This window comes from Rhamphochromis sp. 'chilingali' (assembly GCF_963969265.1).
Source record: "Rhamphochromis sp. 'chilingali' genome assembly, chromosome: 12".
Classification (NCBI taxonomy): domain Eukaryota; kingdom Metazoa; phylum Chordata; class Actinopteri; order Cichliformes; family Cichlidae; genus Rhamphochromis; species Rhamphochromis sp. 'chilingali'.
The window spans coordinates 23,669,148-23,683,443 of NC_137939.1; the positions used below are offsets into that span (position 1 = coordinate 23,669,148).

Genomic DNA, 14,296 nt, shown 5'->3' on the forward strand with positions numbered 1-14,296 from the left:
TCATGATCATTTTGACCCCACGGGATGAGATCTTGCGTGGAGCCCCAGATTGAGGGAGATTATCAGTGGTCTTGTATGTCTTCCATTTTCTGATGATTGCTCCCACAGTTGATTTTTTCACACCAAGCTGCTTGCCTATTGTAGATTCACTCTTCCTAGTCTGGTGCAGGTCTACAATACTTTTCCTGGTGTCCTTCGAAAGCTCTTTGGTCTTGGCCATGGCGGAGTTTGGAGTCTGACTGTTTGAGGCTGTGGACAGGTGTCTTTTATACAGATGATGAGTTCAAACAGGTGCCATTCATACAGGTAACGAGTGGGGGACAGAAAAGCTTCTTACAGAAGACGTTACAGGTCTGTGAGAGCCAGAGATTTTCCTTGTTTGAGGTGACCAAATACTTATTTTCCACCCTAATTTACGAATAAATTCTTTACAAATCCTACCATGTGAATTCATGGATTTTTTTTTTCACATTCTGTCTCTCACAGTTGAAGTGTACCTCTGGTGCAAATTACTGACCTCTATCATCATTTTAAGTGGGGGAACTTGCACAATCAGTGGCTGACTAAATACTTTTTTGCCCCACTGTAATTGCCAATTAAGAGGGAAAATATGATCCAAGGTGCCCAGAATTTTTACGTTTCAGTGTGAAACGTAAGGAAGCTTTATATTATTACTACAGATCTCTTGAATTTCCTTTTTTAATGTATGCAAGCCATATATAAAGATTTGTTTGCTCAGCAAATGCAATTTCAGTTCAGTTTTGTTCCTCACACGGCTGCTTGGAACCTGTAGTTTCAAGAATGGGGAGGAGGGAAAATTCCCTCCGGCAGTAAGAGGTGTATAGCTTCAACTTTAAGCCATTTCCTTTCAACCAAAACAAGTTACTGCATGAGCATGGAATGTCCCATATGGAAATTTGCATACAAGCGCTATTAGTGACACAGCCCCTAAAAATTTCAGTTAGTAATTAAGTAATTAAGTATGCCACAGTTATTTGGGTGTACACTAAATTTCAACTGAAAGTTCTGGATAAGTACACTTTCAAAAAACATTGAACTTTGCCACTGGGCCAGCCATGCTGGGGTTTGCATCCATGTGGAGGAAATTCAATTACATAAAAAGAGAAAGAGACACAGAGAGCGATTTTTGCTCCTAAGTGATTCAAATTTAGGCTTTATCATGATTAGTCGGATGGTATCTTTCCTCAGCTTCTTCGTCGTCTGATTCTTCATCCCTAGTTTGGGGCGCAGAGGTCAGCAGCAGAGTGTCTGCATGGACTTCTTCATCATCCGACTGGATCACAGGTGTGTCCACGCCACTCGCGCTGCTATCACTGGAAGCAGACGATGTAGACGAAATGCGAGACTGCGAGCTACGGAACGGCTCATTTTGTCGTTTCAGAGATGCACACTCCCTGTAGACAACCTCGGCATCTTCATCGTCTTCATCGTCTTCCTCACCCTCTGCAATTAAAGTCTGTTAGAATATGTTGGTACCTGTCACCATGTTTAAAGTCTGAACAGGGTTTGATCAGGTTCACCCAAATGCCCCTTAATGTCATATAAAGCCTTTAACTTTTGACCCAAACTGCCCTGCAGTGTTATTGTTATTCAAGTGAGTTTTGTCCAGAGAAGTAACCAAAAATGTCAGTACACCTAAATATTAGAATATATGAATCAAGACAGTATTTCAGCACAGCACTGTCTCATTGTTTGACAAAATATAAAAACAAAACAAAAACATTTTTGTAACAAAATGTCCTATTTTGAAAACAACATTTCTTTCATAAAAAAAATGTTAAAAAAAATTCATCACCAAATGTACACAGATCTTGAAAGGGCCAGAGTAAGTGGTGTGCTTAAAAAAATGTCTGCATGGGAAATCTATGTACAAGAATAGCTTTTGAATAGTATAGTGCAACCTTTAGGACCCAAAGAGCCATTTGGACCCGGTTCCCATGTAAAAGAAAACACTGGGAGCCGCAAATACTTTTTGACATCTAAAATGAAGATAACACTGTATATATTGTTTTTTACCTTTATGCTTTGTGTGAACAACTAAGGTGTGTTGCTTATGAAATCCATGAAGTGCTACAGACAAAATTACATTTTATTTATGTAATTAACACATTTTGAACTCTTAAAGAAATATAACAAAAGGAAAGACACCCAGCTGAACTAAAATGATCCAGCAAACAAAACCCTTATATCACCTTTGGGCTTTTGGAGCCTTGGCCTGACTTTTAAAAAAATAATTTAAAAAAAGCACTATGCTGCTGAAAAAAGAAAAATAGATATTTGCAAAATTCTTCCTAAATATGTATTTTACCTGGTTAATGTGTGTGGCGGGGTGTGGTCTGCAGCACCGCTGCAGGGGAGGCGGACGCACCTGAGCAGCACCCGCAATCACGCCTCGCCGCCTTAAAGTCTGTGCCATCTATGCTGTTGTTGGTACGTGTCGGGCTGTGAGCTGAAAAGCTACAGCCGGCTGTATGCGTACAGCAACCGTGTGTGAAAAGTGGTCAATAAAGAGATGCTGAAAAGCATGTTCATGCAAACATCGTCGGGTCTGCCGTGGTACAATGAGACTTCTGCTCCTGAACCTTTGAACAGCAGGACTGTAAGCTGTCATCTGTGAGGCGTGAGCGGTGTTTGTTTTTAACATAGTTCACGGTGGAGAATAGCTGCTGACATAACGTGGATCCGAAGATCCATAATTGGCCTACCTGGGGTTGAAAGTCTCGATAAATGCACGGCGTTTCGGCAGGTACACCGGCCTCCGCGAGTGTGACGCTTATTTTGAGCAATGAAAAAATAATAGAATATAATTTTATTTTTATATTTCAATATCACAATAATCTTCCAATTTAGAACTACAGTACAAGTTAAAAAAAAAGAACTAACATAAATAAAATACACTTCAGCTAAATACTTGTTTATTACTAATTTATTTTCCCAAACCACGCAGAGCCGCACTATAAGGACTAAAGAGCCGACCCCTGGTATAGTGGCAGCAGATTAATTGTGCCCGAGAGGCAAACGGTGCACCTGGAAGTGGAGACGCCAGAGCTCCCTCATCTGCTTCTGAGCCTGAGTTGAGGAACACATCAAGGGCTTCATGATCCGATACATCCATCAGGTCCATCTGCTCAAGGGTGTCCACATTCACCTCCATCGAAGAGATACTACCCATGGGGGCTGCATGAACAGGATATAACTCACACATTATCATGCTCATATCTATCTATCTGTCTATATATAATATATCTATATATATATCTATATATATACACATAATACATACATACATACATACATATATATATATATATATATATATATATATATATATATATATATATATATATATATATATATATATATATATATATATATATATATATATATATATAGATGCCCCAGGCTGTGTAAAGATGCCCCAGAGACAATCCAGCACATAACAGCAGGGTGCAAGATGCTAGCAGGCAAGGCATACATGGAACGCCATAACCAAGTGGCCGGCATAGTGTACAGGAACATCTGTGCCGAGTATAACCTGGAAGTCCCGAGGTCAAAATGGGAGATGCCCCCAAGGGTGGTGGAGAATGACCGAGCTAAGATCCTGTGGGACTTCCAGATACAGACGGACAAAATGGTGGTGGCTAACCAACCGGACATAGTGGTGGTAGACAAACAGAAGAAGATGGCCGTAGTGATCGATGTAGCGGTTCCGAATGACAGCAATATCAGGAAGAAGGAACACAAGAAGCTGGAGAAATACCAAGGGCTCAGAGAAGAGCTCGAGAGGATGTGGAGGGTGAAGGTAACGGTGGTCCCCGTGGTAATCGGAGCACTAGGTGCGGTGACTCCCAAGCTAGGCGAGTGGCTCCAGCAGATCCCGGGAACAACATCGGAGATCTCTGTCCAGAAGAGCGCAGTCCTGGGAACAGCTAAGATACTGCGCAGGACCCTCAAGCTCCCAGGCCTCTGGTAGAGGACCCGAGCTTGAAGGATAAACCGCCCGCAGGGGCGTGCTGGGTGTTTATATATATATATATATATATATATATATATATATATATATATATATATATGTATATATGTGTATGTATGTATGTATGTATATACATACATACATACATACATACATATTAGATAGGGATTAGATAGATTATCACTCACGCTTCCTATGGTCAATCTGCAGTTGGGCAGTAGGTAAGTCATTATCCATGTCATGCTGGTAGACTTCTTCAAAAAAGCGCCGTCTCTCTTTTAGTTTTAGGTGTTGAGCAGAGTCATTGTTTAACAGCTTCTGAGTCTTGTCTGTCTCAGCTGATCAAGAAAAGAGAGAAAAAGACAAGAAAGCACATTAAAGCACTGGCTTTACATTCCTTTCAATGTAGCGCTGTGTTATACTAATAACTAGGAACACAAGGTGTCTCTTTTCTAGGGTACAAAATGTGGGTTTCTTTTCTTGATACATAAAGGCTCTAGAAGGGCAGCTCTTCTGAGTGCAACATAATCTGTTAGTCAGATAAACATAACAACATCCTCGCCCAGTAGTAGTGGAGTAGTTTCATAAATCAACCTAAAAATGTACTTATAACCTTATATTTTGATTCATTCTGTTCGGCCTTTAGATGGAGTTAGGTTTAAACAGCTTTTTCATGAAAGTTGGCGAACAGGAGAAAGGTCAAGGGATCACGTCACCTCACATTCCGTTTCATTGTCTGCATCTTTAGAAACGTGTAGCCACCCATTCCTTGGTAGTTGAGGTGTGTTATATACCTCATATGAGCTGCAGTACAGGATTAATTTTTCTAATGCTCGCCTCATAAAATCAATAAAGAAATAAAGGGACAACAAAAGTTTCTTTTCATTTTTTTTGTTCTCTTGAATTCAAACTCATACCATGAAACAGATGACAAATTATTTCCAGAAATGCGAGTGTAGCCTACTGGTCAGACTGGTAAATAATAATACGTTTCTTTTAATGGTAAATAATAACTGTGCAATCGTCATGCAAATAGAAACAAGTGTTATGTTGTTTCTGGATTGATTCAGCTGTGCTTTTTTTTTTTTAAAGTTTTGTCAGTAACTTTCACATTGTCCTTTAAGGCTGTGTGAAAGTCATTGGATTTGTGGTGTAGTTCACACCTAGCTATCATGCCAAGAGCTGAGTAATAACAAAATTCTGTAAATTTTCATTAAATATGGAAGGACGCAGGACAACAAACACAGCTCAAAAATGTATCTCTGACAGCACTCAAAATTGTGTTAGTCTAGTCACAAATTTTGTGTCTGATACGTTTAATGAGTAACTAAAAAGAATGGATCGTTTGCTATTTGGAAGGGCGGTGATTCAATCCCTTGTACCTTCAGTCTATGTGATTTTCAGTAGCTTGGACAAGATACTGAAAGTTGTTTCGCATACATACATTGTGCGTGTGTGTGTTTAAGTATTAGACAAAATGTTTAAAGGCATAAAATGAAAGTGTTGTATGAGGCTTGTAGGAGAAGGTGCTTTGAATACTCAGCTGGAGTAGAAAAACACTATAAGTAGCAGTCAATTTACCAATGTTTTCTTGCAGTTATACGAAATCAGTATCCTACTTTAAGTCCCCATTCACTTCTTAACGTTACACTACTTTGTACTAACAGTGAAACTCACTGATATGGAGAGTCTCTATTGAGAAATTGTCATTTTTGCTTTTCCATACTTTATTCTTTCCTCTTCTTCTTTCTTTATTGCTCTCTTTCCATGTTTGTTTCACTCAGCCCTTATGTAACTTTACCTAACGCAAAGAAATGATGATGCTGGTCTGACCTCTAGTGTTCACAGTCAGACTCACATATAGTTGGTGAATCGGTTCAGTGAAGTCTGCTGAAGATTTTAGGGAAATGGAGCTATTTTTAAACTATTATTATGAAAAATAAGAGAGTATTTGTCCTCAGTTCTGCCACATGCATTGTCCTCTACTGGGTCGACAGGCTGTGATTGTGTAATTGTGCTACATCTTCCTCAGCAAACACAGGGCCTCTTTCCCCCCCAGGCACCCTTAGCTGACACTTTGAGTCATGTCATCATTGTTTTGGGGATATGTGTACATGCATGTATGTGTAAATCTGAAAGTGTCAGCATGTTCACATGACTGAGTGCTTATGCATTTATGCTATTTAGTTTGTATTCTGTCACTCAGTGAACTCAACATGCTTTTGATGTCAGCACATGAAGAGAAGTATTTACTTTTCTACACTGAGCATTAATGTTCTCCTGCCTGAAAACAAAGACAACAGCCCATTTGTGTCACCCTGGGTTCTCCTTAATTTCTTTCTCTCTCCAGAGACCTTGTTAGTCTGCCGGGTACTTTTTTCTTCCCTGGAAGATTGTGTCCACTGTCATCCATGAGTGATAACCCAATATTCTGTCATTCAATTGGTCTGAGAAGGAAGTTCTGTCCCTTTGCCTGCCCCTTTAAGCAGTTGGTGGGAAGACAGTCATTGGAAAAAAATGTACTGTGTTTTTAAGCATATACCAGTGCCAGACCATAGATGTAATAAATGAACATGTCAGTACTACACTAGCTTAAAAATACAAATATACTCAAACCATCTGACAAACTCAACTGTTCAAAGATTTAAAAAAACAAACACTTGAGACTCACTTGAAGAATGACTTTCATGTTAAAACGGGCAATGTCAGAGATATAATTAACATGTATATATGTTAAACAAACCATAAAGTGGTTGCTGGATTTTGCTGCCAGTTGTTAGGTGAAGTGGATCACAGAAAAGGGCTTCACCAACAGCTTTCTTGTAATTAATTTGGTCACTATCAGATTGCTGTGATCACCCATTTAGTATGGAAAAAATGCTAACTTCTTTACAAACACTACTACTGGCTGAATGTCAGTAAAGCTTGAAAAAATGTTGGGTCTCACTGCTGCAGACATCACTTTTACTTTGAGTCTCACTTCAAAGTAAAAGTGAGTCTCCATTTTGGATTTTTGTTCACACTGCTTGGAGTATCACTCCTACTCGGAGGGCAGCTGGTGTGTGTTTGCAGGTTACCCTGCGTCTTCCATGCAAACGACCAAAGCAATTGCACTTTCACCTAACGACTACCACCATCCGCCTGCAGCCTATGGCCAGCTAGATGGCAAATACACATTTTTTTCATTGTGACTAGTTGTTTTCGGGGTTGCTGACAAGTCAAGTCAAGGACTGTGTGACTGGGGCCTTAGCTGATGATTTAGCACTCCAACCCCTCTGATCATTTCTAACTCCAAAAAATCTATATGTTGACACACATAAAGCAAAAGCGAAGGCCTTCCTGCCAATAGTGCAGTGATTACATCTGTTTTTCATATAGAGTTGCTAAAGCTTTAAATGACATGGCTTTATTAGACTACACTCCAAAACAAAGTTGTTCAAATCAACAGTGAAATGCAGGAGAAATAGTATGAAACTTAATATGATCTTTGACTAAATAATGATGGAAATGCAAACTACTAAAATCACCCTTCCACCATCTTGCCACCTGCCAGTGTCCATGAATATTTTAGAGGAATCATTTGGCAACAGTGAAATTATTGATACAAATTAAGTACTTACTTACTTAATAATGATGAAACTTGACCATGATTAAACTGAACAGCTTACATAAAGTTTCGTTTTGCCCCTTGGCCATATGGAAGTCTCTTTCTCTCTCTGTATCTCTGTGACTCTCTCTTGCCTTCGTCCTCTTTGTCTGTTTATCTAAAAATCATATTGCATTACTAGTTGAGTTGACCAATGGACATGTCCAACCCACACACAGTCTCAGCCACATGTCCCCATCTGTCTGCCCTGACGTGGGAGAGAAACATATATGTAAAAAACTGACTCATTCAGATAACCTTTGGGTTTCCTGCCACACTGCTGTGGAAGACGTGTAGGAGGTATCCATGCAAACTGGCTAAGGTTACATTACTACCAGGCAGAGGTCATAGCTTCTAGAGGGAAATCTTATGCTTTTGACAGGGATTATTATTGTTATTAAATCCCTTATTTAAACAGGTTGTCACTGAGATCATGATATGTTTTTCTTGAGAAACCAGTGAACAAAAGACAAACTAAAGAGTAGACTGACTTGTAGACATGCAGACAGATGATACAAACACACATTGTATACACATGTATACATTACACAAATATACAGTAACTTTCAGGGACTCCTATGTACTAATGAAGAGGACCTAACCTGTTGTTTGGTGTTTTCTAGTCAGCATAATGACATCATACTATATCATGCATGATTCCAGATTTTATAGATATAAATTAGATGTTGTATTGATAATACCATCATCTGTGATGGTATGATAGTGCAGAATGGAATTACTACCTTGCATATCTAGAACAACAACATCAGGGCATGTACAGGTTTTAGAGCAACATGTCCTCGCATCCAGACAATGTCTTTTTCAGGGAGGGCCTTGCATATTTTAGCAAGACAGTACATTAAAGTAGCAGATGCTGCATGGTGGTAAACATGGCTCTGTCACAAATTCTGTGAGACATGTTGCTGCAATTAAATTCAAAGTGATTTACTTTTTTTTTTCTTGAAATAGTAAACTTTCTCAGTTTAAGCATAGATATGTTTTCTATATTCTGTTATGACCAAAGTGGAGTTGTGAGATTTTCAAATCATTTTCTGTTTTTATTTGGAATTGGGGGTTGAATAAGCGTTACAGCTAATGATAAAATCTCTTTTGACCTGACATTGCAAGTACTGTGTGTAAATGAAATTAAAGACCAGAGTTAAGCTGGAAAGAGAGCCCTATAGATAAACACCAGACAATTTTCAAGACTGATAAAATAGTCGTAAATGGTGGAACACATCCATTTCTGTTCACACTCTTATATAAATGTATGCAGCAAAATACAGGTCACATAGAAAGCGCTTACTAAAGGTGGGTCAGCAAAGAGAAAGCAGATGATGTGTGAGTTTTACTTTGTTTTGGAAATGCAGGCCTCAGGACAGGAAGCTTATTAACAATACAGAAGAAAATAAAATCGAGAGAGTAAACGAAAGGAAAAATACAAGGCTACAAATATGTGGGTTCCAAATTGATTTATCATATTTATTGCAAGTGTTACTGTGTGTTAAAACACAGTGATATAGTTACAGTCACTGATTGAACCAGAAGAAATACTTATGTATAACTGCTGTGTGCAAGAACCACCTTCCATCTCAAACTCATTCTGCTGATGATTATCCTGGAGCTGTAAATGTGCTGTTATCCATAGTGCTGTATAATAAGATCCATTAATTAGAAATTGACTCCCAATTAGAGGTAAGTAGGTGGTACGCTAATAAGCTAGATATGGTATCTTTTGAATTTCACATCAAACCAGAAAAACACATTACATAATGCACTTTTGCTCCGGTGCTTTTGATTTTGTGCTGTGCAACCAATGCTTCTTTATATTTTGCTAGGAAAATGAAAATAGCAATTTATTGAAGTATGTGCAAACTATTAAATTAAACCATTTCAATATAAATGCAGTATATAAGACAAAGCACAGCCTAAACTATCTTGCAAGCTTTCTTGTAATTTATTTAAGTAGTCTCCAGGAATACTGCTGGCATTCAAGGATATGCTGGAGAGATCATGTCTCTCGGCTGGCCTGAAATGCCTTGGTGTTCCCCCAGACAAGCTGGAGGAGGTGGCAAGGGAGAGGGAGGTTTTGATTTTTCTGCTTAGGCTGCATAGGCTGCTTCCCCTGCGACCCGGCCACGGATAAGTGGAAGAAAATGGGTGCATGAATAGATGGATGGATGGAATCCCACGATGCTTGTGATCTCTTACATGACGTGTTCCCATCCCCTACCCTGACCCCTCCAGAAATCCTTTCTTGATCTCAACCCACATCATATATACTTAGATCTTACTGTTACATAATACTTGTACCATCCTCATCTGCACACCCTACACTGGACTCCTACTGCATGAGGACTTAGTTCAATGGTTTGATTGCAGTGTATATTAATGTGTGCAGCCAGAAAAAGAGAATGAAAGAAAGTTTTTCAAAGGAGGTTTTTCAAAGAAAGCTGATTGTTGTTCTGCATCCTGAATCTGCTGTGCATTATCCCTGGTTTAAAGTAACTGTAGTGTCAGTGATTTGAGGATAAAGAGCTTTTTAGGTCTGCTTAACTCAGCTACACCTCTTTCTGACAAATACAAAGGATGCAGTGCCACCATGCATGTTTGATGCTTTTGTTATCTGACATTGCATAGAAATAATAGAGTTTGTATTAATATGGAAAGTTTTCCTTCTTCTTATTCTTATCTACATTCCACATTCTTTTTCTTTAAAACATTTCTGTACATGCATTGATGTTGATCCGTTCTCCAGTGAACACAAAAGGTATTGGTGATGTGTGAGTTTCTGAGCTTGAGGATATATATGAATTCCAGGGCCAGAGGTGACAATTAAGCTGAAGCACATGATTTTCTTTTCTTCCTTTTGATCCTCTAATCACCGGGGCATGATGCAGTGTCCCCTTCAGCTGTTCTGCTTCTGATAAACTGCAATGCTTGGCTTTTATTATTGGATATAAGTGTCTTTTCTGTGATAACAACATTCATCTTTCAATATATGAATATGTGTTATTGTAATGGTGCAGCTGTATATCAAGAGTTCTCTGCCACTGCACTAGGCGCTGGAAACAAATGTTCCTATTGAACTGGAGAGTCACATGGTGTAACATGTAATCCCCTTGTGGCAAGTGGAAAGAAATCCCATGATCATCTTTCCATTTTCAGTGAATAGAGATTGGGCGCTTATGTGCGTAAGAGAGCTGATACAGCAGTCACACTGCATGACCAATAACGTGTGACAGCCCATCCATCTTAAACCCTATCCTTTCTCTCCTACATCTCCTAATTCCCCCCCGGAGACCCCCATCTAACAGCAGTATACAGCTTCATAATTTTTAGAAATTACTACTAGTATTTACCGAGCCAACCACTCCTTTCTCCTGGCTTTGTAGCAACAGTAGTCCATCAAGCATAAATCATTTATGAGTGAGGTCACTGCACCACAACAGCCACCTCCCCCGATGTGGTTCCTCGCTCCTTTCGCTGCCCACACTCACATATCCATTAAACACACAGCCATGTGGCAGATAGTAAATCAAGACTGGTCATTTAAAGTATGCTCTTACTATAACACCCAGCACCACCATTATACTAGCCTATGTTATACTACAAGAGACACAGCCTGAAGCCTAGATTCAAGAGTACTTAACAGTACATTAAACTACAGTTTAATACATATGTGGCATCACTCTTTTATTTATTACTTAACACTTTTTAATGCTTCTTAATACTTTATTAGTTATCTCTCATCTCAAACTCCTATGGTAAGATTAAATGTAAACCTCCTCTGACCACCCACTCTCTATATGTCTGATCAAATTTTCTGTTCCCAGGCTGTTCCCATTCCCAAAACCATTAAAGCACTTCACTCACAGCTGAAAACAAAGATGACCTCCAGCCATGCCATATTTAGGCCAGTCTAAACAGTGCTTTTATCGGACATACATTTCTATTAATCTTCCTGTGTACAGTACTGCCCATACACAACCCCACAGACAAAGACATTATTAAAGAGCACATTAATATAGCACATTACTCTGTGGACACTTTAACATTACACTGGTTCAATTATAAATCTGACTGTGTTTCCCCAGAAAGTAAATCAGAGTCAGCAGATCTTTCCTGTTACTATAAGAAGAAACTCTAAGAACTAGTTCTTATCCTTTCACTGTGATTAAACAACATCAGCATTACTCATGTTGTACTTCTGTCCAGCTCATTTAGCAGAAAGGAAAAGTCGGATCATATAAACTGATAAATGAATCATGGGTAATAATTTATTACCAGATTTCAGTAACAGTCTTTAAATAAAGTTAACATAACATGCATGTCATACCTACTGTCTACCTACAAAGTAGAGTGTATGTTGTTTTGCTGTCTTATAAAAGAGCTTAATGATGCTAAATGAAAGATGTCATATGAAGGAGATGTCAAATATATTTTGAGGCTCTGGATGTTGGGTTGTGAGTCATGTAAGGCTGTTGCACTAGGAGGAAATTAGAAATCTCAGTTGTATATTAAGACTTTCACTGCCTGGAATATTCTGAAATGTGCTCTTGAAAGCAATTTGTTAAATTACCCTCGTAAACTGAAAAAGAGCTACAATACTAAAGCTACTCTGCAGAGTAATTTCCAGTGTGGGTCATAAAGTTATGCACTGCAGGTCTGTTTACGGCTTTGTTTTTCTAACTACATTTCTGTTAACTCATTTACTTACATGCCTGACGTTTTTTGAGGTTAGTTGACCCAGCAGACGACATGGTTCGATGGTGTGGGACTGGTTGAAGAGCCTTTAAAAGCCTTTGAAGGTGTTGAATTTGTCTTGTCCCCTCCTGTCAAGGCTCCAGGACAGAATGCTGGTGTGTTTGTAGAGGATGGTCATCTATCCATTACATCTCCTGGCTTTGGTACGGGCGTTATTAAAGATGTAACATTCACATTATCTCCCTTTGCTCTTTTCTGTCTTTTCTTCTGCTCTGCCTTTCCTGCTGTGCTCGCTGACTCTTCCTCTCCCCTCCCTTTCTGATCGCCTTTGCTGTTTTTTCTAGGTTTTCCCTCTCACTGCTTCACACTTTCATCTTGGCTGCCTCTCGGTGTCTCGCACGCACACACGCAGTCTTGCTCATTCTGTCAGACAAGCTCAGTTGTGTTGTAGGGTGGCGTGTGTGTGTGTGTGTGTGTGTGGCTTGAAGGGGTTGATAGTGGGCTAGAGCACTATGGCCTGTACCAACTGCTTATGAGGGGGGTCATCAGGACATCTGGATTAGGAGGAGTATAGTCGTTTTACATAACACTGAGGAGTGTACCAAATATAAAAGCCTCCAATTTCAGTTATCCTTGATAAACATACGTTTTTATTATTTGCAAAATTAACACAGTTTTGTTTTGGAAGTGAACTCAAATAAGAAAACCATATGAGAAAAAAACCCATGACTGACTCTATCATGTTCTCACAGGGTGAAAAAGCTGGCAAAAGTCAAAATATCAAGGTAACATTAGTCAATGGATTTCTGAGTTATCTCACCTTGTGACAGATGTGTGTTCTGCTTCCAGTAAAGAAAACAAAATAGTGCTTTTTCAACCACAGTACCACCTTCTGGCATTAAGGAAGTGCAGTCAGACATGGCAAAATGCAAGGTGTGACTAATTTGTCTGCTGGGAGATTATTCTTTTACATCGTTGCTTTAGAAACTATTTGTCCCTGAGTATGTTATTTCTGCTTCTGTTTCTGTTAGTGTGACATTTTAAGTTTGATAAATTGTAGTTCAACCCAAGTAATTCAAATTTGGTCAAGTGTGGAGTGACGGCATTTTCTTCTACGTTCATTTACAAACATTTGGACTGTATAATAAATGGGAACACTTAAATACTTATGTAAACATACTATTAAAAAAACAAAAAGAGGATAATCAGTTATGTGAAGCTTCAATAAACTAAAAAAAGTTATGCTCTGCTTTTATTGGAAAAGTTCATAGTGTGCGATATCTACTTACAGTAGCTTTGAAAATGGAAACCCGTTGCAAGGACAGAACATTGTTGACTTTTCAGGAGTTCTGGCAACTTAACTTACCTTTTTGCCTAACTTGAATATTCCTTTGAGGTTAACAGTAAAATGAAAGCTTCAGTGGCATGCATTTTTACCTTCAGAAACACAGAGGTTTCTGTTGTCATGTACAGAATGAAAAGGTCATTAAAAAGACACACGTTACCTAAAATACTTGTTTAAAAGCACACATTCACACTTCATACGTGGGAGATGGAGTTACCAGGCACTTAGGATCATTGCAGGTCCTCACTCTCCCTTTCTCAGTACGAGTCTTCAAACATTCAGTTGCATCACACTTCAGCTGCAACTAATGCCATGGAAAACAGTGCAGACTTTGTAAGGAGAAGAACAATAAGATACGACCGATCATCTAGTTTTTCTATGAAATCTGAGGTTCTCAGTATATTCTTAAAGTTGCACAGCTCAACAGACAATCTGTTTAGATTTATAACTGAAGGCACTCCAACTCAGCAGTGTCCTGTACAGCCTGACTTTGGGGACTTACAGTAACTCTTATGGTGGCTGATGTTTCTAAAAAGAGAAAGATTTTGCTCTCAACATATAAACCCTTATCCACTTAGAGTATGTTAGCCTACTTCTCAACAAC

At 39.0% G+C, this 14,296-nt stretch overlaps 1 protein-coding gene across 1 annotated transcript; it reads right to left on the bottom strand.

The window, feature by feature from the left end:
• Window positions 1-587: 587 nt before the first annotated feature.
• Window positions 588-12,799, bottom strand: LOC308407294 (dysbindin-like). Its single transcript, XM_080898865.1, has 4 exons — window positions 12,361-12,799; window positions 4,183-4,332; window positions 3,049-3,198; window positions 588-1,464 (listed from the first exon to the last, which is right to left on the bottom strand). The coding sequence occupies exons 1-4, from the start codon at window positions 12,401-12,403 to the stop codon at window positions 1,169-1,171; spliced, it is 639 nt and encodes a 212-aa protein (XP_080754991.1). The 5' UTR covers window positions 12,404-12,799; the 3' UTR covers window positions 588-1,168.
• Window positions 12,800-14,296: the final 1,497 nt, after the last annotated feature.

Bases quoted from the DNA above. Each gene is read 5' to 3' on its own strand.
- LOC308407294 (XM_080898865.1), bottom strand. From the start codon at position 12,403: ATGTCGTCTGCTGGGTCAACTAACCTCAAAAAACGTCAGGCAT. The intron at 4,333-12,360 runs GTAAGTAAATGA...TTTCTTGATCAG, and splicing joins CCTCAAAAAACGTCAGGCAT to CTGAGACAGACAAGACTCAG. The intron at 1,465-3,048 runs GTGCACCGTTTG...CTTTAATTGCAG, and splicing joins TCTGGCGTCTCCACTTCCAG to AGGGTGAGGAAGACGATGAA.